The sequence below is a fragment of the Onychomys torridus genome, chromosome 2, assembly GCF_903995425.1.
Source record: "Onychomys torridus chromosome 2, mOncTor1.1, whole genome shotgun sequence".
Classification (NCBI taxonomy): domain Eukaryota; kingdom Metazoa; phylum Chordata; class Mammalia; order Rodentia; family Cricetidae; genus Onychomys; species Onychomys torridus.
This window is the reverse complement of record NC_050444.1, coordinates 33,126,194-33,149,131: the sequence shown is the minus strand read 5'-3', so window position 1 is coordinate 33,149,131 and position 22,938 is coordinate 33,126,194. Positions and strand designations below refer to the sequence as shown.

The window sequence follows — 22,938 nt, the reverse complement described above, 5'->3', positions numbered from 1 at the left end:
TGTCAGGGTCCCCTGAAACTGGAGTTACAGACAGGTGTGAGCTACCATGTGGGTGCTGGGAATTGAATTCGGGTCCTCTGGAAGAAGAGTCAGCACTCTTAACCCCTGAGCCATCTCTCCAGCCCTAACCCATATTTCTTATTTATACTCTGCTACGCGGCTCATGGCTTGTTACCTCATTTTTTACACATCCTGTTTCCTTGGTGGCTAGCTGGCATCTCCTCTGACTCCAAGCAAGCTTTATTTGTCAGAACATGATAAAAATATCATAAAACACATATCTACTGTCTTTATGGCATGGTAGTCTGGGCATGACTTACCCCATGTTGTTCAGGGTCCCCCATAAACCTATAATCAAGATGTTGACCAGGTTTAGGGTCAGTTATGGAAGGAACTACTGCAAAGCTCATGTGGTTGTTGGCAGGATTCAGTTTCTGAATTCTGGCTATTAGCTTCCATGAACCTTATTGCCATAGCTGCTTGCTTCATCAAAGCTGGCAAATGATAACAAGATGGAAGAGTATTATATGGCTTGATCAAGGAAGTGATACTCTGTCATTTTTGCTGTTCTAGACCAATTCACAGTCATATGGAGGGTTTTACAAGGACGTAGGGTAGAAATGGAAATAAAGTCAGCCTTTCAATAATGGTAGCCTTTGTCAACCATTAGCTATTCAGAGTTTCCATTAGAAAATCTGTGTGTGAGGGTTGGGGATTTAGCTTAGTGGTAGAGCACTTGCAGAGCGCCCTGGGTTCGATCCTCAGCCCCAAAATAAATAAATAAATAAATAAATAAATAAATAAATAAATAAATAAATAAAAGAAAATCTGTCTGTGTGTGAGCAAACCAGGATTTTTTTTTCTGAGACAGAGTTTATCTGTATAACAACTCTGGCTATCCTGGAACTCAATCTGTAGACCTGGCTGGCCTTGAACTCACAGAGATCTGCCCAACTCTGCCTCCCAAGTGCTGGGATTAAAGTATGCACCACCACAACTGGCTCCCAGAAAATGAATTCTAATCTTTAGTGGAAATGAATTCTAATCTTCAGCAGAAATGAATTCTAATCTTTAGCACTATGGTATCTGTTCTCAACACAGACTTGGAGCATATTTTATACTTTACAGAATGCTCTCATGTGAATAACAAGCTTTTATAAAAGACATATTTTTTGTTATTTTACTTATGTGTATGTGTGTATATATCTATCTGTGTGCTTGCCATATGTGTGAGTGCCTGTGGAGTCTAGAGAGAACATTAGATTCCATGGAACTGGAGTTATAGATGGTTGGGTGTGAGTTGCCCAGTATGGATGCTGGGAACTGAATTTGGGTCTTTTTGAAGAGCATTCTTAACTACCAAGCCTTCTCTCTAGTGGATTAGCCATGTCCCTAATAACAATACTTTGTTGTTGTTTTCTCTTTCCTTCTGCTTTATGAGTCAAGGTGTCACTATATAGCCCAGCACAAATTGTGGCCACCTTCCCGACTCTGCCTCCCCAGTGCTGAGTTTACATTGTCTGTCCACCATGTCCAATATCATGTAGATAAGCTTAAAGAAACATTCCCTCTTCCTTGGATAGTAGCTTAGAAGATTAAAGGCAGTTGAGAAAGAAACTGGATGTGGTGGTAGAGGCCTTTAATCCCAGCACTTGGGCAGACCAACCTCATCTATATAATGAGTTGTTCCAGGACAGCCAAAGTTACATAGTAAGACCCTGTTTCAGTCAGAGAAGGAGAGAGAGAGAGAGAGAGAGAGAGAGAGAGAGAGAGAGAGAGAGAGAACTTGAGAATGATAAATGAAATTGGCTGTTAGTTTTCCTGAATCCGATTGTTGAATTTTGACTTTGATGCATTGACTCTGCATTCATTTACTCATTAGGAGGATTCAGACAGGATGTAGGGCAAGTGGAAAAGGGTGGTAGCAGCAGCCCTGAAGTTGGGCAAAAAGAAGGATCTAGAGGTTCGATTAAGTGGAACGAAGTTCAAGTCGTGGGGCTAGTGTTGCATGAATGTTAATAGGTCTTTTAGTAAAAAACCCGGTACCAGATATTGGGTAAACGCTGAAAGATCAGAGAGAAAGGAACAAGCCACCTCTTACCTCTAGGACTTCTCAGCCTGAAAAGCCTCAGCCATAGGCCTCTAGCCGAATGAGCTTCCTCAGCTGAAAAGGCTTTAGTTCCTGGCTCCTCATGCCTTATATACCTTTCTCCGTCCAGCCATCACTTCCTGGGATTAAAAGTGTGTGTGCTTCCCAAGCAAAGGCATGGGGTCTCAAGTGCTGGGATTAAAGGTGTGTGCCACCACTGACTGGCTCTGTTTCTCTCCTAGACTGAGTCAAATCTCATGTAGTCCAGGGTGGCTTTGAACTCACAGAGATCCAGATGGATATCTGCCTCCCAAGTGTTAGGACTAAAGGCATGTGCCATCACTGCCTGGCCTCTATATTTAATCTAGTGGCTTGCTCTGTTCTCTGATCTTCAGGCAAATTTTATTAGGGTACACAATATATTACCACAGGTTAGGGATATAGCTCAGTGGTTGATGTATGAACTCCCCTGCAAGAAGCTGTCAGTACAACAGAAGAGGCATATCTCACCAAAACTTGTTGGGTAGGTAAAATGACAACCAGAAGCCTTCATGGCAGCATAGAAATGCTTCAACCCTATTTGACCAAAGGTAATAGAAATAGTAGAAATTTTGACCTAGTTAGGGCTCTGCAATTTCTTTTTTATTGTCCCCAGACTCTGGTGGTGACACTGGTTCTGGGGACGAAGGGTTTACCGCCGCTTGTTCAGAGAACAATTGCCAGGACCATTGTGTTACAAGAAAGCATCAGCAAAGGTCAGTTTGGAGAAGTTTGGCGAAGCAAGTGGTGGGGAGAAGAAGTTGCTGTGAAGATATTCTCTTCTAGGGAAGAACGTTCGTGGTTCTGAGAGGCAGACATTTATCAGACTGTGATGTTATGCCATGAAAACATCCTTGGGTTTATAGCAGCAGACCACAAAGACAATGGCACATGGACTCAGCTGTGGCTGGTGTCAGATTACCATGAGCATGGATCCCTTTTTGATTACTTGGATACACTGTTACAGTGGAATGGATGATCACACTCACCTTGCCCATCTTCACATGGAGATTGTTGATACCCAAGGAAAGCCAGCTATTGCTCATAGACATTTGAAATAAAAAATACCTTGGTGAAGAATGGAACCTTTTGTATTGCAGACTTGGGACTGACTGGCTGTGAGACACGATTCTGCCACAGATATAATTGATATTGCTCCAAACCATAGAGTAGGCACATAGGCACGCAGACAGACAGACACAACACACACACACACACACACACACACACACACACAAATTCTGCAGGGAATCATGACCACACCTAACAGCGACTTTGAAATCTCCAAAAAGAAGATGGGACCCCACTGTGGTAGTATTGTGTTCCCCAAAATATTGTGCACCCTAATAAATTTACCTGGGGTCAAAGAACAGAAAAGCCACTAGATACAGAGGCTAGAAAATGATGGTGCTCACACCTTTAATCCTAGCATTCCAGAGGCAGAAATCCTTCTGGATGTCTGTGAGTTCAAGGCCACATTGGAAACAGCCAGGCATGGTGACACAGGCCTTTAATCCCAAGAAGTGAGCCTTTAATCCCAGGGAGTGATGGCAGAAATCAGAAAGATATATAAGGCATGAAGACCAGAAACTAGAAGCATTTGGCTGGTTAAGCTTTTAGGCTTTGAGCAGCGCAGTTCAGCTGAGATTCATTCTGGATGAGGACTCAGAGGCTTCCAGTCTGAGGAAACAGGATCAGCTGAGGAACTGGTGAGGTGAGGAAGCTGTGGCTTGTTCTGCTTCTCTGATCTTCCGGAATTCACCCCAATAACTGGCCTCAGGTTTGATTTTATTAATAAGAACCTTTAAGATTCCTGCTACAAAAAAAAAAAAAAATACTAAAGGGACTGTATTAACTTAACAGGCTTCTACCAAAAATGCAATGAAGTGAAAAAATGACCTATATAATGTAAAGCCACATTAATAAACATCTCATTAAAACCATATGCATAAATTTATTTAAAACATAGAAGCCACAACAGTAATTTTAAAAAGTAAGTATGTAGGTTTATGAAGAAAGAATCAAAATAATAAACATCAGGAAAATGCAAATCCATAGTGAGATACTCTTGCTTCAAGTAGAATTGCTACTACCAAAAAGTGAACAGGAACTGAAAAACATCTTTAGAAAGAGGACATTTGCAACCTCTTTGTAGGAAGATAAATTAATACAATAAAATACTATGTGGCCCTTCAAAAATTTTAAAACTGATCAGCTATCCAGCAACATCACCAGTAAGAGTGTATACAAGTAAAATGAAATCATTATGCAAGAGCACCTGCATTTCTGCATTTGATGAAGATCATTTGCAGCAGCCTAGAAATGAAAGCAATAACAACTGTGCAACAAATATTAAATGGATAAGGAAAATGTAGTACTTACTCACAATTGAATACATTGAAAACAGATCAGCTGAGGAATTGGCGAGGTGAGGTAGCTGTGGCTTGTTCTGCTTCTCTGATCATCCAGCATTCACCCCAATACCTGGCTCCGGATTTGTTTTTATTAATAAGAACTTTTAAGATTCACAATACATCCCACAACAATGATTTCATTAGGACAGTGATAATGCCATTAAGCTGACAAACACCACCCAAAGATTGGTTTTGGAGTATAAACTTCTCAGGACAATTTTGAGATGGTTAGCTGAGATGATCCAGATTCACAGACTACTAGAGCAAGGACTTGAGACAAGCCCTGCACGTTCCCATTATGCAGAGACTGGACAACTGACACAGCTAACTCTCCCAGGACTTGACAATTAACCCCAAAATTTTCTTTTCAGGATCCCCTAAAGATGCCTTCACCCCCAGAAAGCAGGAAGTAATTTGGTCATTAATGGGTTATGGATATTGTCATTGTTTAGGATGGTTGGTTACAAGTTGTTAATTGATAATGGTCAGGACAAAAGCTGAACAAGCAGGTTAGATTCACAGTTTTTGTTTTTTTAAAAAAAAAAGAAAAAAAGGAGGATTTAGATAAGAGGTAGATTATGAATCTACACTGAAAAAAAGATATAGAAATAATAGGATAAAAGGGTAGATTATTGAATCTACTCTGAAAAGAAAAAAGGGAAGATATAGAAATGATAAAAAGGTAGATTATTGAGTCTACTGTGAAAAAAGAGAATATGGATATGATAAGATAAAAAGGTAGATTAGTGAATCTACTTTTATAAAGGAACTACTTATTTTAAATATTTTACATTGGATTGGATTTTTCTATATTGTATACAGATTTGGTATTGGCCTCACCAAAATAGGATTAATGAAATTTTTTGTCTGGATTTGTCAAATGTTAATGGACTGGACATTGTTAATGTATATAATGGAATTTTTTGCCTGAATTTGTTAAATGTTAATGGACTAGACATTTTAAATGTAATTATTGACTATATATTGTATACACTTATTGTACTTATTTGACATAGTTTTTTATATTAGTTATAACCTTTTATTGTTTTAGACAAAAAGGGGAAATGTGGTGATACATTGTGTCTTCCAATATTTTGTGTATCCTAATAAAAGTTATCTGGGGTCAGAGAACAGAATAGCCACTAGATTTGACATAGAGACCAGACAGTGGTGGCACACACCTTTAATTCTAGCACTTGGGAGGCAGAGATCCATCTGAATCTCTGTGACTTCAAGGCCACACTAGAAATAGAGCCAGGCATGGTGGCACACACCTTTAATCCCAGCACTTGAGAGGCAGAGATCCATCTGAATCTTTGTGACTTCAAGGCCACACTAGAAATAGAGCCAGACAGTGGTGGCACACACCTTTAATCCCAGCACTTGAGATCTCACGTCTTGCTTGAGAAAGAAACACACCTTTCATTCCAAAAGGTGATGGTAGGAAGCAGAAAAAGGCGTGAGGACCAGGAACCAGAGGCTTTTAAGCTTTTAGGCTTTTTAGCAGCAGTTCAGCTGAGATCCATTTGGATGAATACTCGGAGGCTTTCAGTCTGAGGAAACAAAATCAGCTAAGAAGTTGGCAAGGTGAGGTTGGCTGTGGTTTGTTGTGTTTCTCTGATCTTTCAGCTTTCACCCCAACACATGGTTCTGGGCTTTTTTAAATTAATAAGACCTTTTAAGATTCATGTTACAGTGCACACCTTTAATTCCAGCACTTGGGAAGCAGAGGGAGGAGGATGTCTGTGAGTTTGAGGCCAGCCTGGTCTACACAGAGTTCTAGGACAGCCAGGGCTACATAGTGAGACCCTGTCTCAAAATCCACCAATCAACCAGCCATTTCAGGACTTATAAGAACAGCTTGCGTCAAGGGAGCTTGAGGAATTTGACCATTTCAGGGTAAGCTGGTCCAAGTCTAAGGCCTGTAACTGAGTGCTAAATAGAGGGGGAATGGGAATAGTATCTTTTTGTTCTTTTCAGGCTTACTAGCCAGTCTTTGAATAATAGAAACAAGTCAATAAACCATGTAATAAGTCCCTTCAGTGTTATTTCTGGCAGTTCCTGGAGTTGTCCTAGGCAAACTCAAAAATATTTCCCTTTGTTCCCTCAAGACGGCCACTGCACTTCTCATCTCCCACTCCAACACTCAACTCACATCGTGTCCTTGACCAGCTAAGCCTCAGAAGTGATATGTCGCTATAACCATTGTTTGTAACTATGACCGGAGTCATGTCCAAGACCAAAGGCTTCTCAAGATGTGACTAACATGTCACAGCAGGACTTCCTTTCCCGGAGTCCTGGAGATTGCAATCTTGCTGGGCCTCTGGGGGTCTAGAAAGAGGCCTCTTGCTTTGCGTTGTCATACTGTCTGCCATGTGTGCCACACAGAGACACTAGCTCTGTGTCTCAGCAATTCCTTGTGGAACCATCTCTTCCACCCATACACATACACACTCCTGCTTTTAGAGAGTCCATGGGACCAACTTTTTTTTTTTTTTTTTAAGATTTTTAACTGGCCCCATAATAATCCTTTCTACACCTGACCCAGGAAGTAAGGATGTGGAGAAAATGTAGTCCGTTTGGTGGTCTTCAGGCTTGGCGTATTCTGTACCTCTGCTGACACTGTGGCAGGGATAGAAAGGGCGCTAGTAAGATTTAGTAGGACAGTAGAGTGCTACTGTTGGTGAAGTAAAATAAAATAGAAAAGATCAGTTACTAGATGCCGATTTCTTGATTTATTTAGTGACTTGCCTAAAGCACTGCTTTAGTGCCTGTTTGCCAAGCATGACTCCACTGCTACCTGAAACAGGATGACCTGGGGAATCGCTGGAGCACTGGGTTTCTGCCCTTAGTCTTCTGACTGCCACACATGCTTCTTGCTTGACCAGCCCACTTTGTGGTTTTAAGGTATAAAATGATGATGCAAACCGGAACCAGGATCAAAGCCTTTCCGGAGCTGTCCTGGCTTCAGTCCACTGGTGACATCTCTTTTCCACTCCCAGTACTATCAGAGTGCTTTTTCCAGAAACATTCCTGGTAACACCAGTTTGATGTTCATAATGGGACATTGCTTTTGAGTTTATGAGGAAACTGAGAAACATTTGACTAAAGATGTAGACTAAGCATATGGTCATGTGGTATTGAAAGCCAGGGAGAACATTCAGGGTGAACTGAACTGAACTGAAGATGAACCTTGTAACACAAATTGCTAAATGGTCTTATTAATAAAAAACCCAGAGCCAGATATTGGGGTAAAAACCTGAGAGATCAGAGGAATAGGAAAAGCCACAGCCAACCTTACCTTACAGAAGCGTCAGTCTCCAAAGAAAGCTACTTCCTGTATATACTCACACCTATATACCTTTCTTTTTGTCTTTTTTTTTTTTTTTTTTTGAGCTGAGGACCGAACCCAGGGCCTTGTGCTTGCTAGGCAAGTGCTCTACCATTGAGCTAAATCCCCAACCCCTCCTATATAACCTTCTGTTCTGCAATCTCACTTCCTCTCTCCACCCAGTTACATCACTTCCTGTCTATTTGTACAGACCTCCAGACCTTTATGGTTGGTGCTGGGATTAAAGGCATGTGTCACCATGCCTGGCTCTGTTCCCAGTGTGGTCTTGAACTCACAGAGATCCAGGTGACTCTGCCTCTTGAATGCCAGGATAAAAGGCATATGCTACCATTGCCTGACTTCTACGTTTAATATAGTGGCTGGCTTTCCCCTCTGATCTTCAGATATGCTTTATTGGGGTGCACAAATAAGATATCACCACAGAACCTTATGAAAGAAGACCCAGTGACATAGAGTGAAGAGGAGTCAGAGATGTTGGGGGACAATGGGAGAAGGTGGTAGAACCAGCCTCAGAGAGGGGCCAGGAAAGGGGTCTGACAGTTCTGTCAAGCACAGCCGAGTTCAATTTGAAGATGGAAAAGCTGCTTGTGATTGACCTACAGTGATTTATGATGAATTTGTCATGCCTTTAAACCCAGCATTCAGAGGCAGCTGGATCTCTGTGAATTCAAGGCTAACCTGATCTACCTAGTGGTTTCTAGGCTAGCCAAGGGTATACAATGAGACCCTGTCTTTAAAAAAGTTTTCATTTTATATAATACTATACACCTTTTCCTTTTGGGACAAATGAATAATTCTGGAGAGTCAGAAAAATGTGTGTTTTAAATCAGGGCTTCCTACTTGCTATGGTAAGTGCTGTACCTCTGACCTATGTAGTGAAGCCTGTCCTTTTGACTTTTATTTTGTGACAAGGTCTAAGTTGTCAAGGGTTTGCCTTGAACTTACCCTGTAGTCCAGACAGGTTTTGAACTTGTGAGCCTCCTGCTTCAATCTTCTTCTTTTTATTATTTTATTTTATTTAAGCCAGGGTCTTTATATGTAGACCAGGCTGCCCTTGAACTCAGAGAGATGGATCTGCCTCTGCCTCATGAGTGCTGGAATTAAAGGTGTGCACCACCACACTTGGTCTTCAATTCTATTCTTAGGCAATGTTCATCCAAACTCCAAAAGCTGGTGAGCTGATTATTCCCAGTTCCTGCCTTTCCTTTGAATTTTCTGGTGAGCTTATCAAAACTAAAAATCTTATATCTTTGGTAGTTGTCACGATCTGAGTACTTCAGGTGTGTGTGTGTGTGTGTGTGTGTGTGTGTGTGTGTGTGTGTGTGTTTGGCATATTTTACATAGCTGTCACTGTGGAACATTCAATTTTCCTACAAAATTGCCTTGTTAGAACTTCAGTTTTATTATTGGAATAAGTATACTAGTACCTCATAGTCAGTCGTGATGAAGCAATGTAGGAAAAAAAGCACAAGGCCCACACTAAGGACAAAACAAATGCTCTGTACAGAAGAATGTCTTCCTGGAGGGATTAATGGGATTTGTTTTCTTTCTAAGGGAGAGACTTAAAAAAATTATATATCAACCTCTCCATCAATGTCAACTCCGTAGAGGTGCCAAAGCGCAGAGAAGTTATTTGCCATGGAGAAGATGATGATTATTCTTTTTGCAGAGCTCTGAAAGGAGGTAAGCATTTGACTTGTGCTACTTACAGATAGACCATAATTCTTTGCGAGGCTGTTGGGACAAGGAAACACTGGGGGCATGAAGCTCCTTTACTGATAATAATGCTTGGGTTCCCGCTAAAGTTTTACTCTTTGAAGCATAAATATTTTATAGTAGTGTTCCTATGTCATTACTAAAATGGCACAGCATGAATGTGTTGGAAGGGATATTAAGTATTCACCTTTTAAATGAAGATCTCACATTTACTTTTGGCTACTGATGTCTTTTTCTAAACATTGCATGTATGGTTTTCCATAGGCACTTGCCTGGTTTTGCTCTGCACTTGTATTGGTTTCTTTAATGATCTCCTCTTTATTTGAATTCTGGAATTGTTATTTTTATTACCATCGTCATTGATTTTTGAAGGCAGAGTGTCATTTGAGCCCTGGATGGTATCAAACTTTTTGTATAGTCAAGGCTGGCTTTGAACTTCCTAATCTTCATGCCTTCATTTTCCTTTTGTTGTTGTTGCTGATGTTTTTCAGACAGGGTCTTTTTTTTTTTTTTTTGTGAACCAGTAAGCTTTATTGGGGTTACTTATAGGAGCAGAAATGACTCAAAGACAGCTGCATCACTGCTGTGGATATCGCTCTGTGTAAATAAAGTTCTGATTGGCCAGTGGCCAGGCAGGAAGTATAGGCGGGACAAGAGAGTAGAGAATTCTGGGAAGTAGAAGGCTGGGGAGAGACCGCCAGCCGCCGCCATGGAAAGCAACATGTAAAGACACTGGTAAGCCACGAGCCACATGGCAAAGTATAGACTAACAGAAATGGGTTAATTTAAGATAGAAGTAGATAACAAGCAGCCTGCCACGGCCATACAGTTTGTAAGCAATATAAGTTTTTGTGTGCTTTCTTGGTTGGGTCTGAGCGACTGTGGGATTGGCGGGTAAGAGAGATTTGTCCTGACTGGGCCAGGCAGGAAAACTCTAGCTACACATCACCAAGGCCTACCCCAGCATGGGAAAGCTGGGAACTTGGAGCACACTGCACATAAGCAACTTAACAGGTTGTGTTCTTTCCAGGTGTCCACACCTCTTCCAGGCAGCTCAGCTGGTTTCTGCTTCTTCCAGGCAGCTGGTCTGCTCTGCTCTGAGAACCCTCTTTTGCAGCTTGGGCTTGTTCCCTCTGAGGGTGACTCTCAGTTTTTATTATTTACTCTGTAAAGGAGGAGACTGGTGAATCTGGTCTGTTTCAGGGATGCTGTCTGGAATTTATTTACTCCATGACCAGAGAGCAAGTTGAGGAGGAAAGGGTTTATTCTGCTTATGCTTCCACATCACAGTTTCATTGAAGAAAGTCAGGACAGGACTCAAGCAGGGCAGGAACCTGGAGGCAGGAGCTGATGCAGAGGTCACAGAGGTCACCGCTCACTGGCTAGCTCCCCATGGTCTGATCACCCTGCTTTCTTACAGAATCCAGGATTACCTGCCTAGGGGTAGCACTGCCCACAATGGATTGGGCTCTCCCCATCAATCACTAATTTCGATTACAGGCCTGCCTACAACCCGATCTTATGGAGGCATTTCTTCCTTCCTTCCTTCCTTCCTTCCTTCCTTCCTTCCTTCCTTCCTCCCTCCCTCCCTCCCCCCCCCCTCTCTCTTTCTTTTTTTTTTTAAATGCGGAATGCCATTTATTGAAGGAGGGAGGAGGTCTTAAATCCAGGCTTACAGCACAATGGGAAAACCCGGAGGGCAGAAGCAGACAGGGTCTTTCTATGTGGCCCCGGCTATCCTGGAACTCGCTCTGTAGCCCAGGCTGGCCTCTTACTCACAGAGATCTGCCTGGCTCTGCCTCCCAAGTGCTGGGATTAAAGGCATGTGCTACCACCACCCAGGAAGTTTTTATTTTCTTTCCAAGAAATTAAGTTTACTCCTTGAATAGATACTTTGTTTAAAGAATCAGGACATCAATATTAGAGAGAAATGTCTCACTTAGTGGGTGTTCTGGTTTGTTTTTGTTAACTTAACACAAACTAGAGTCACCATGAAAGTGTGGGCCTCAATTGAATAACAGCCTTCATTAGATTGGTCTGTGGGCTTGTCTGTGGGACATTGTCTTGATTAATGATTAATGTGGCTGGTGTCACCTCTGGGCAGGCAGTTTTGGGTTGTAAAGAAAAGTTGGGATGAGGTCAGTGAGTACCATTCACCAGTGGTCTCGGCTTCAGTTCCTGCTTCCTTGAGTTCCTGTCTTGGCTTCTGTAATTTGTAAGCCAAATAAAGCCTTCCCTCTCTAAGATGGTTTTGGTCATATGTCAGGGTCCAGCCTCTTCTCAGGCTGAGGTCCTGAGATGGGGAAGGGATGTTGGTACAAGGAAAGATTCTGACCACCAGGTGGATTGCACTCAGGCGGCACCTAATAGCTCGAGGTGTCTTTATTTACACTTTAACAGAGTGTTTTTTGTTTGTTTGGTTTTTGGTTTTTTTCCTACCAGGCTTACAACTTTATTATTGTCTTCTTTTTTTTTTTTTTTTTTTTTTTTTACTTTTAAGAAATACACCTTATTTTAAGAACTGCATCATAATCATTATAAAAGCTGCCATTGTTCCCCTTTATGTTTCCCCAAATATACTTTTCCATCCCCTACATCACCTTATTCTAGACACAGTTCAGCATTTTTGCAGGCTTGACTAAATATCCAGCCGGACACATCCTGCTCTTACAGCACTGTGTCAGCTGGCAGCTACTTGCAGTTACAAAGTCAAAAAGTAATAGACACGGCTACAGTGCTTTAAGGACAACAATATCCAAAGCCAAACAATTTGTTGATGTCCGCAAGATGTGCTTTTATATAGTTCCCTTTTCTATAAGAGGGTCCCACTTGTCAATCTCTCTGTAGAAGGCAGACTTTGATAAGGCACTCTTTTCCCGTCTCACTGTACCATACTTCTTCCACCAGTATAAGCTCCCGTGTATGGCAAAGACGGCTCTACCCATCCACATTTCGCATTGTATTTTTTTCCTCTTGGAGCTTATCAGACCCTACTGCTGATTCTATGTACTTGGTGTCCAGGGAGCTTACGCAACAGTTGGCACTGTGTGTATTCCTGAGGCTTTCCCCCTATTCTGTGTGTGCATGTCTTGCTCTCCTTTCCAGAACTGTGAGACGTGGTGAATGTTCCAAGTGTTGTTTTCTCATGTCTACCTAACTGTCTCTATTGAGTGAGAAAAGGTCCCAGGATTAGGAATTGTAGTTAAGAGTTCCAGATAAGAGATTTGAGAAACATTAGCTTGCTGCTGGTTCTTAGGGGATAAGATTTGAGAATGAATAGAATTTCCATAGAAAATTACAGCTTTTGCTTGTGTGACTAACAAAATAAAATTAAAAACTGCCCGGAGAATCACCAATACAAGGAAAGAGAAAAGAGCTGCAGGAATTCAGCGAAGTCCTGTGCTGCTCTACAGTTCACTGGTCTTTGTCAAGTGAGACTGTCTTCCACGGGCATTGCCTCGCGGAAACCCGAAGGACAGGCATTCCTGTACTCATCCAAGACTAGGCTGCAGGGCTCCCCACAGCCGTGGTGTTTACCACGGTATCAGAAACCAAACTAAGACAGTGGATATGCTCTCTTTTTACTTAATATTTGATTAATATATTCATTTCCTTCTACTGCTTTCCATATTATCAAGAGTTGAATTAGCTACTTTCCTCATGTTGAGACTGAATCCTGACAAAAAGCAATATAAGAGAAGAAATATCGGGGCTGGAGAGACTCAGTGGTTAAGAGCACCTTCTGCTCTTCTAGGGGACCCAGGTTTGAGTCTCAGAACCCACAACTGTCTGCAATTCCAATTCCAGGGGATTCAACACCCTCTTCTGACCTCCTTGGACACCATTCAAGCATGTGGTACACGTATAGACATGCAGGCAAAACATTTATACCTGTAAAGTAAATTATTTAAAAAAAAAAGAAAGAGAGAAAGCAGGCAGTGGTGGCATACACCTTTAATCTCAGCAATGGAGGTGCGGGGGACAGAGGCAGGTGGATCTCTGTGAGTTTGAGGCCAGCCTGGTCTACAGAGCAAGTTCCATGACAGCCAGGGCAGTTACACAGAGAAGCCCTATTTCAAAAACCCAAAGGAGGGGAGGGGTTTATTTTGTCTCATGATCTGAGGGCACATTCTTCATGCTGAATGAATGCATTCATGGAGGAATGCAGCAGGAGGCCATCAAGTGCTTGTTCATATGTAGGCAGATGAGGAAGCAGAGATCAGACAGGAAGTGGGGTATGGATGTAAAACTTGAGGCCTTCATCCAAGAGATCCTCCAGCTAGGTCCCGGTGCTCACCACCTCCCCAAACACCATCGGCAACTGGGAACCAAGTCTTGAAACACACAAACCTGTGTGGGGACATTTGACATTCAAACCCTAACAATAATGTAATGAATATATTTCCGTGTATAGTTTTTCTTACATTTTAGACTTGAATATTTTTTTTTAAAGATTTATTTATTTATTATGTATACGGAAGAGGGCGCCAGATCTCATTACAGATGGCTGTGAGCCACCATGTGGTTGCTGGGAATTGAACTCAGGACCTCTGGAAGAGCAGTTGGTGCTCTTAACCTCTGAGCCATCTCTCCAGCCTCCGACTTGAATATTCTTAAACTTGGGAGATGAAGTTACGGATAACTGCCAGAGATTTCTGGGTTGAATCATTTGAACATAATTTACAGTTTTTGTTTGTAATAATCCAAGCTGCTTTTCAAACCAATTTGTGTCTTGTGCTGTCTTAAATCAGTACTACACCAGTCAGTTTAATCTGTCTGTGTTAGCATCCAGCATTATAACTTTAACAATGAAGTTGAAGACTTTTTGTTTTGTTTTGAGACAGGGTCTCTCTATGTATCCTTGTCTGTCCTGGAACTCCCTAAGTTGAGGAAGCTGGCTGTGAACTCTTAAGAGATCTGCATGTCTTGCCTCTTGAGTGCTGGGATTAAAGGAGTCTGTACCACTGTGTGTGGGGAACCAGCCCCTACTTTTATGACCAGGGTACTCTTGAGCAGGGAGAAGTGGGAAATATTTAGAAAGAGATACCTAGATTACGAGAGGAAAGACAGAAAACAGGATAGCCTCGGGAGGGCCTGGGTCAAAACCCATCAGCCCAGAACTTTTTTCAAAAGGGCTTTTTAGCTGGGCAGTGATGGCACATGCTTTTAATCCCAGCATTGAGGCCAGCCTGGTCTACAGAGCAAGATCCAGGACAGGCACCAGAGCTACACAGAGAAACCCTGTCTTGAAAAATCAAAAAACCAAACCCCGAAAACCAAAACAAAACAGGGCTTTTTATAACAATACTAAAGGACGAGGCAAAAAGACCTCCCCTTGCTAGATACAACCAAGTATAGACCCTTCCAAACACCTGGTACTCAGGCCCATGGCCCCATCATCTTTTTATGCAGTCCTGCTGAGTAAAGCCACTAGGAGACCTTGCTGGGCTCCAACAACCATGCCCAGCATGAGGACTTTTAAAAATTAGATTAAAAAGTATACTTAATTTTTATTGACTTTAGGGGCTGGCGAGATGGCTCAGTGGTTAAGAGCACTGGCTGCTCTTCCAGAGGACCCAGGTTCAATTCCCAGCATCTGCATGGCAGCTCACAACTGTCTGTAACTCCTGCCCTGGGGGACCTGACACCCTCACACAGACATACATGCAGGCAAAGCACCAATGTACGTAATAAAATACAAATAAATAAATTATTAAAAATATTTATTGACTTTAAAAATTTACTCTTGAAATTTGTTTTTCTCCCATAATTATTTACCACTGAGACCTTATTTAAAAGAGGATGCAAGGTAGTTTACAAGCATGCAATAAAGTCAGCGGCATGACATGAATTAGGACTAGACGGGATGAAAGTAGAGGACAAGGATATAGAATTCATGAAATTAGAGAAGTATTAAAGTTCCTGACAGAAAGGCCTATACTTTGCTCTATGACAAGGATTCTCATCCTTCCCAAGGCTGTGGCCCTTCAACACAGCTCCTCATGCTGTGGTGACCTCCACCATACAATTATTTTCATTGCTACTTCATAACTGTAATTTTGCTACTGTTATGAATCGTAAGGTAAATATTTGATAGGCAGGCTATCTGCTATGTCAACCAAAGGGGTAACGGTCCACAGATTGAGAATCACTGCTCTGCTGAGGACAACTGAAAAAAACAAAAAAACCAAGAAAACCCAAAACTAGTTTCTTTCTTTCTTTTTCTTTTTCTTTTTTTTTTTTTTTCCGAGACAGGGTTTCTCTGTGTAGCTTTGAGCCTTTCCTGGAACTCACTCTGTAGCCCAGGCTGGCCTCGAACTCACAGAGATCCGCCTGGCTCTGCCTCCCGAGTGCTGGGATTAAAGGTGTGCGCCACCACCGCCTGGTTTTATTCTTTTTTTTTTTTTTTTTTCCAAACCTAGTTTCTAAGAAGACCAGGGGGCTTGCTACGTGAGTGAAGCTCGCAGCTTGCTAGCCTGTCTTTTCACCCCATTCTAAGTTGCCTGCTATATATAGAGTTAGAGTAGGGCATTACGAGTGTGCCTCAGCTTTTCGGCCTGTCAGCAGCACGATCTCGGAGAGGTGATTGCTATCTCAGCCTCACTCCCTTCAGTGGTAAAATGGGGACAGCAGGACTCGGGTGTCCACGAAAGCCCACCATCACGCTGAGACTAGAAGTCCCCTCTGTTCCTGATTTTACAGTCCGGCCATTTTGCAGTTAAGGGAGAGGATGTCTGCGGTTCAGTGATGAGTCCACAGCAGCTTGGGGAAGTAGCAGCAGGGCGGCTCCCTGCCTCTCCCTGTGGAATCCTCCACTCTGCCCTGACTTTCCCTTAAAGGAAACGTCTTCCTTTCCATTACTGCTTTTGTTTTCTTTTTTAAGCTGTCCACCTTTTCTTAAAGCCACCACTTCGCCCCTTGTGCATTTCTCTAGACAACTATTTTACAGTGATTTTACACAATCTGTGGACTGTGGTGACAGTCCATCAGAATCTTCACTTTGATTTTCTTGATATCCGAGATGTGCCAGAATCAAATCGCCTGCCTGCTTACTTTCTCTCTCCCCTTTCCAAAAAGTACACACTGAACATCATCTGAGCAGGCCATGATTTTGGTCCTGGAGCCATGAAGTTGGATGGTCTGGGATCTTTCTTTAAAAAGCCACTGTGGGGGTTGGGGATTTAGCTCCGTGGTAGAGCGCTTGCCTAGCAAGGCCCTGGGGTCAGTCCTCAGCTCAAAAAAAAAAAAAAAAGACACTGTGGGGCTGGAGAGATGGCTCAGAGGTTAAGAGCTGTGCTGCTCTTCCAGAGGACCTGAGTTCAATTCCCAGCAACCACATGGTGGCTCACAACCATCTGTAATGAGATCTGGTGCCCTCTTCTGGCCTGCAGGCTGAACACTCATTGTATACGTAATAAATAAATAAATCTTTAAAAAAAAAAAAAGCCACTGTGTCCTAGAAAAGACAAAATGTGCAGAGGAAGGCCACAAATATGAATAGAATCATGCACTGTTATTTCTGACTATGCAGTTGTCTAACGCTTGTGACAGGAAAACACACATAAATCCTCAGAGTATTTACGAGTGTGTTCAGTCTGAGAACATCAGAGGCTGAGGTGAGGAGGAAACACGTTCTGGGAGAGGGAACAGTGTCTGCAAGTCTCTCCAGCCACATTTGGAGAGTGGTTTCTGTTCCTTTTTTTCCTCTCTGCTTTTTTGGAGCGAAATATGCTCATGAGGGATTGCTCCAGATGAGCTGAGCAAAGTGGGTGGGGATGAGATGTGATGTGCAGAATGTTGGCCTGCATCCCATGGTAAGTAGGAAGTGATGGCCCATGGAGATTGCTATTTTTGTAAATAAGTAGTGCCCTTATGGAAGGAGGTGGCTAAGGCAGGCAACTTGCAACTTGCCCCGAGGGAAGAACAGCCAGACCATTAGGGATGAAAAGATGGCATTACTGGGTTCAGAAAAGAGGCTGTGGAAGGGCGTACCGGATACTGAAATGGCCGGGCATACGAAGGCCTTTCCTGCAGCAGTCAAAGATTAGGTAAAACCTAGAACCACTTGAAGGCTGGTGGTTGGACATCTCAAAGTGTATTATCTGAGATGATGTGTATCAAAGAAGGGACAAGCTGGGCGTGGTGGTGCTCACCTTTGACCCCAGTGCCCAGGAGACACAGGCGGGAGAATCTCTGAGTTTGAGGTCAGCTGGTCTGCAGAATGAGTTCCAGGACAGCCAGGGCTACACAGAGAAACTGTGTAGTCTCAAAAAAGCAAACAAATGCCAGGCGGCGCGCGGTGGTGGCGGCAGCAACAGCACTGTCAGCGTTGCACGACTGTAATCCCAGCACTTGGGAGCATAGGTAGGTGGATCTCTGTGAGTTCGAGGCTAGCTTGGGCTACAGAGTGAATTCCAGGAAAAGCTTCAAAGCTACACAGAGAAACCAAAACAAACAAACAAACAAACAAAGTCAAAGAAGGGGCAGATTTGAAAAGAGAAAGATAACAAGCTCTGGTTCAGGCATGTTGAGCACAAGGTAGTTTTGGAACACTCAGATAAACATGTCCATCTGGCATCTGAGCATGTGGGCCCAGAGCTTAGGACATTTTGGTTTAGGAAGCACTGATGTATCAGGAGACCCCAGAAGTCAGAGAATCAAATTTCCGAATACCATGTCTCTGTTTTTTTTAAAATTATTATTATTGCATGACATCTTTAGGCTATGATATTTAGAGAATATGGCAAGTAAAAATAAAATAAAAATTACAATCATCGCTTTTTATATCCCCCCCTTTTTTCGCAAAACACATTAACACATAAATAAATGTTTCTTTCAGTGCATCTTAAACTCAATAAATCTTTTAGCCTTGCTACTGTAATCTTGTACAAGGATGGTATAGCTAAGTGGCTTAGAATGATAGAGATTTAGAGGACAGAAGTCCAGAAGTCTGCTGTCAGGTGCCAGCAGGTCATGTTCCCTCTGAAGGTTCCAGGGCGAGGATCTTTTCTGGCTCACACTCCACATTTCTAGTGTCCTTAGGCACTTCCTGTTTCATGGCTAGCCATTTTCTTCTTGTCTCTTCAAATGGTCTTTTGTTTGTCTTTTTCAGCATCTACACCCCTGCTCTGACCCCTTTTAACATAAGGACTCTAGCCTATGAGCTTTTGGTCCCATCTTAACTTGATTTGCAGACACCCTGCTCTGAATAAGGTTAAGATCATGGTCTCTTGGAACTAAAATTACCACACATCTTTTGGGAAGATGTTATTCACTTTAAAACATGAGCTTGGGTCCTATAACCTGCAGTGTAGACACCTTTTGGAAGAGTAGAGAAGGAACAGAGAAGGGCATCTGTCTTTCTTTTCTCTGGTCCAGCTTGGCACTTTCTGGCTTCTTCAGTGTACTCAGAGGCTTCCAGCTAATGCTCCATCAAATCAGAGTATTGGTGAAATTATTAAGGCCACTCCACGTAGTTAAAAGGGAGGTTTATTTTGTGGCGTAACTTACAAATGAAGGGATAGGTAGGTTGTAGGGTCTGGCAAAGGTATGGCGCAGTCCGGCGGTGTTTTCTGAAGAACTCTGCTCTGTCTACCTCCAGCATCCAGGGTCCGGGCACCAAGAGATCCTTCTCATTTGGATCCTGGGTCTTCAACGTCCTCTCTCAGCCTGGCCTTGTAGGCATGACTGTAACAACAGAAGCTTCAATGGGGGTTGGAACTTCCAGGCCAAGGCTGGGATGACTATCCACTACATCAGAGAGGGACAGCTGACCACAACAGGTGCTTTCCAAGACAGACAGACCCTTGACAAAGAGGTCTGCCCAGCAGGAGAGGCTGGGGTTCTTGTTTGACTGACTAAGTGCTTGTGCAGTCTCCTGGACAGAAACCTAGCTGCTCCTTCCGATTTCCTTCTCAAGTCCCAAAGTCTTAGCTATTCCCTTCTCCTTTCCTCTACACGTGTGCTGCCATTGGCTTCCCAATGAGACCTGTGCTCAGAGTGCCTTATGGCTGGGCCTTAGTGGCTTGTGATCGTAGTCTTGAAATTTTTAATAATTTTACCAGGGTATGCTTTGTAAGTGAAACCTGATGAGACAACGGTGTGCCTCTTTCCCTGCTTGATGAGTTTTTTGTGTCCCACTGTCCACTCCTCTGCTGGCACCTGGACCTACACGACACTTCTCTTCTCATTCCCGTATATTGCCACCTGTCACCTCTGTTGCTGGTGGTTTCTGGGTGCAGGGAGAATCAGAATCAGGGATGGATGCAGTGTCAGGAGTTGGGTACTGCTCAGTGAGCAACCATGTGGGAGTGAACCACCTCCTGAAAAAAGATAGTGCATGGAGGGTACAACCCTGTGGCAGGAATATGTGGGAGAGAGAGATGCTGAGTGCCACCACTCTGACCATAACCTGGCACACCTTTATCACTGTATCTTTCTCACGGCCTTTTTTTTTTTTTTTTTTTTGGAGACAGGGTCTTACTATGTAGCCTTGGCTAGCCTAGGGCTCAATAAGTAGACCAAGCTGGCATCAAACTTGTAGAGGTCCACCTACCTCTGCTCCCGGGTACTGAGTGCAAAGGTCTGAACCACCACACCCAACTTCCATTGCACATTGTATGTTTCTTGACTTATTTATGTTCTGAATAAATTAACTTGTTTTCAGGAAGAAATAATTACATGCTAACCACCATTGTCTCATTATTCCTTGGTACAAAGTGGGCTTTCAGCTAATATTCTTTGAATTGTTGAAATTTTAAATTAAGGGACTAGCAAGATGGCCAAGACCCAGGTTCTGTTCCCAGCACCCACCCATCTGATCCAGGGAATCAGGTGTTGTCTTGTGGACTCTCTTGGTACCAAGGGATAAGTACACACTTACATAGGTAAATACTTAATTGGATGAGATGGTTCATTAGGTAAAGATGCTTGCCACCATGCAGACCCTGATGGCTTGAGTTCTACTTCTGGAACCCACATGGTAGAGGGGGAGAGGTAACTGATACAAGTTGTCTTATGACCCCCATTTTCATGCCATGCTATGCACATGCAGTGTACACACACACACACACACACACACACACACACACACACACACACACACTTTTGCTTTTTAAAGACCACTCTTTCTTTAGTTTGACATTCAAAACATTTCTACCTTTCTGATCTCACCTCTACCTCAAATTCACTATTTTGTTGTCTGGCTTTTCCTGTTTGTCTGCCTCTATGCTCTGTGGCTTGTGCAGGGCTAGTATTAGGGCTGCTTATTTAAACAGAGGCTGAATCCGTAGGCTTCTTGGTGGTGTGACTGGAAAGATCGTAAGTATTCTGGCTGTGTTTGGACCATCTCATGGGGGATATATCTCAGATGACGTTGTGCCAGGCATGCATGAGGTCATAGGGTCAAACCTCAGTGTTGCAAAAAGTAACATTTCTTCTGCCTTTAGGGAGATTCTTAGCTGTTATAGCCAGCTAAAGGTGCAGTAATACCACTGAAAGTTAAGTATGCACATACATAATCTAGTTTGATGCATATGTTCATCAATTCACTGAGACTGATAGGTCTTAAAAATTTGGACGCCCTAGGAGATGAGATATGGGTTGGTACAGGGAGGCTCTGGTGCACCTAAGTATCAGAGTGGAACACTGAGGATGCTGTAGGAGGTTAGTAGGTAGGGTATAGGAGTCATTTTCTATTAGAAAGGCTTCTGATGTTAGTAAGAGCACTCCATAAACTACACTCCATATTTTTAAAAAAATCACCTAAGATGACTAATAATGTTTGTGCTTTGTTTTCAGAGACTGTGAATACAGCAGTACCATTTTCCTTCAGGGGAATATTATTTTCTAAGGTATTGTACAAGAAATAATTTGCGCTCTCTTAACCTTCTGCAGTAATGTATTGTAAGCAAGGCAGCATTCAGGCACTTTCTCCAAAGGCCACACCTCCTAATAGTGCCACTCCCTGGCAACTAAGGGTTCAAATCTACAGGGCCATTCTTATTCAAACCACATGTGTTAAGAACTGAAACAAGCAATTGACCACCTTTAAGACTAGTTATTCAATGGAGACTGGGCATGTTCAGGGTGGTGTGGCCACAGTCTAGAGTCGTTATCTACATTAAGATGGTCAGGAGCTTTGGTTTTAGGTATTTTGTTATTTTTTATGTCAATCTGGGGATTTGAACTCAGGAGCTCATGCTTGTACAGCAAGTGCCCTTCCCTTCTGAGCCATCTCCTCTGGACTCTTGTAGGCTATTTTAAAGAAATTATAAAATTTCTTATTTTCTAAATGAGAAACAAATAGACTCTCTGCTCACTGAATTAAAAGGCATGCAGAGACCAGTAAGATGGCTGTGGATAAAGGTGCTTCCGTCCAAGATGAATGGAATTCTCTTGGTGAGATTCACAGGGCAGGAGGAAAGACTTGACTCCCATAAATTGTCCCCTGAGCACCACCTAAATGATGTGGCATGTTCAACTCCCTTCTCCCTACCACACATGTGCACACTCACACACAGGCATGCACGTGCATGCACATACACACACATACACAATTTTAAAAGGCATGCAGATTTTTATCTTACTGGAAAACTAAGAAAATGAAATTGGGCTTGGGAATTTAGTTCTGTGCTAGACTATTGACAGGCAGGAATCAAGCTCTGGGTTCGATCCCTTTCACCACAAAATATTAACCAATTTAATTTCAATGTTATGTACTGATAAGAAAAAAGTTCTTGCCAGGCTCATGCCTTCAATCTCCACACTTAGGAGACAGAGGCAGATTGAGCTCTGTGAGTTTGAGGCCAGCCTGGGCTACATAGTGATAGCCTGTCTCAAAACAAAACAAAACAAAACAAAAGGAAAGAAATGAAAAAAAAAAGTTCTTATAGAGGCCTTTGAAATAGCTACACTTAACATTTTATATTCCTTGTCTTTATTATTCCTCATTTTAGGGCCAGTACAGATGTGTTGCAGAAGCCATTGCAGGGGATAATGAAGAAAAGCTATTTTGTTTGAATTTTACCATCATTCACCACCATAATGCCAATTAGAATAAATTGTGAATATATATGTATTTATTTTTGAAAAAATGGTGTTCTGTCTTTCTTTAAAAAAAAATTCACATTTTTTATTTGTGTGTGTGTGTGTGTGTGTGTGTGTGTGTGTGTGTGTGTGTGTCCCTGGTTGGCCTGGAACTCTCTGTGTAGACCAGGCTGGCCTGGGACTCAGATCTGACTGCTTCGGTTTCCCAAGTGATGGAATTAAAGGTGTATACCCTGATGCCTAGCTGCTGCTGCTTGTCCTGCTCCTCCTGCTGCCTCTAC

At 42.6% G+C, this 22,938-nt stretch overlaps 1 protein-coding gene across 1 annotated transcript in view; it reads left to right on the top strand.

The window, feature by feature from the left end:
* The window catches only part of Ly96 (lymphocyte antigen 96), a 28,328-nt gene extending 5,663 nt beyond the window's left edge, over positions 1-22,665 (top strand). The window contains exons 3-5 of the mRNA XM_036180134.1: positions 9,449-9,577; positions 21,410-21,462; positions 22,567-22,665. Coding sequence (XP_036036027.1) covers positions 9,449-9,577; positions 21,410-21,462; positions 22,567-22,665 — 281 coding nt within the window. The remainder of the gene's footprint in view (positions 1-9,448; positions 9,578-21,409; positions 21,463-22,566) is intronic.
* Positions 22,666-22,938: the final 273 nt, after the last annotated feature.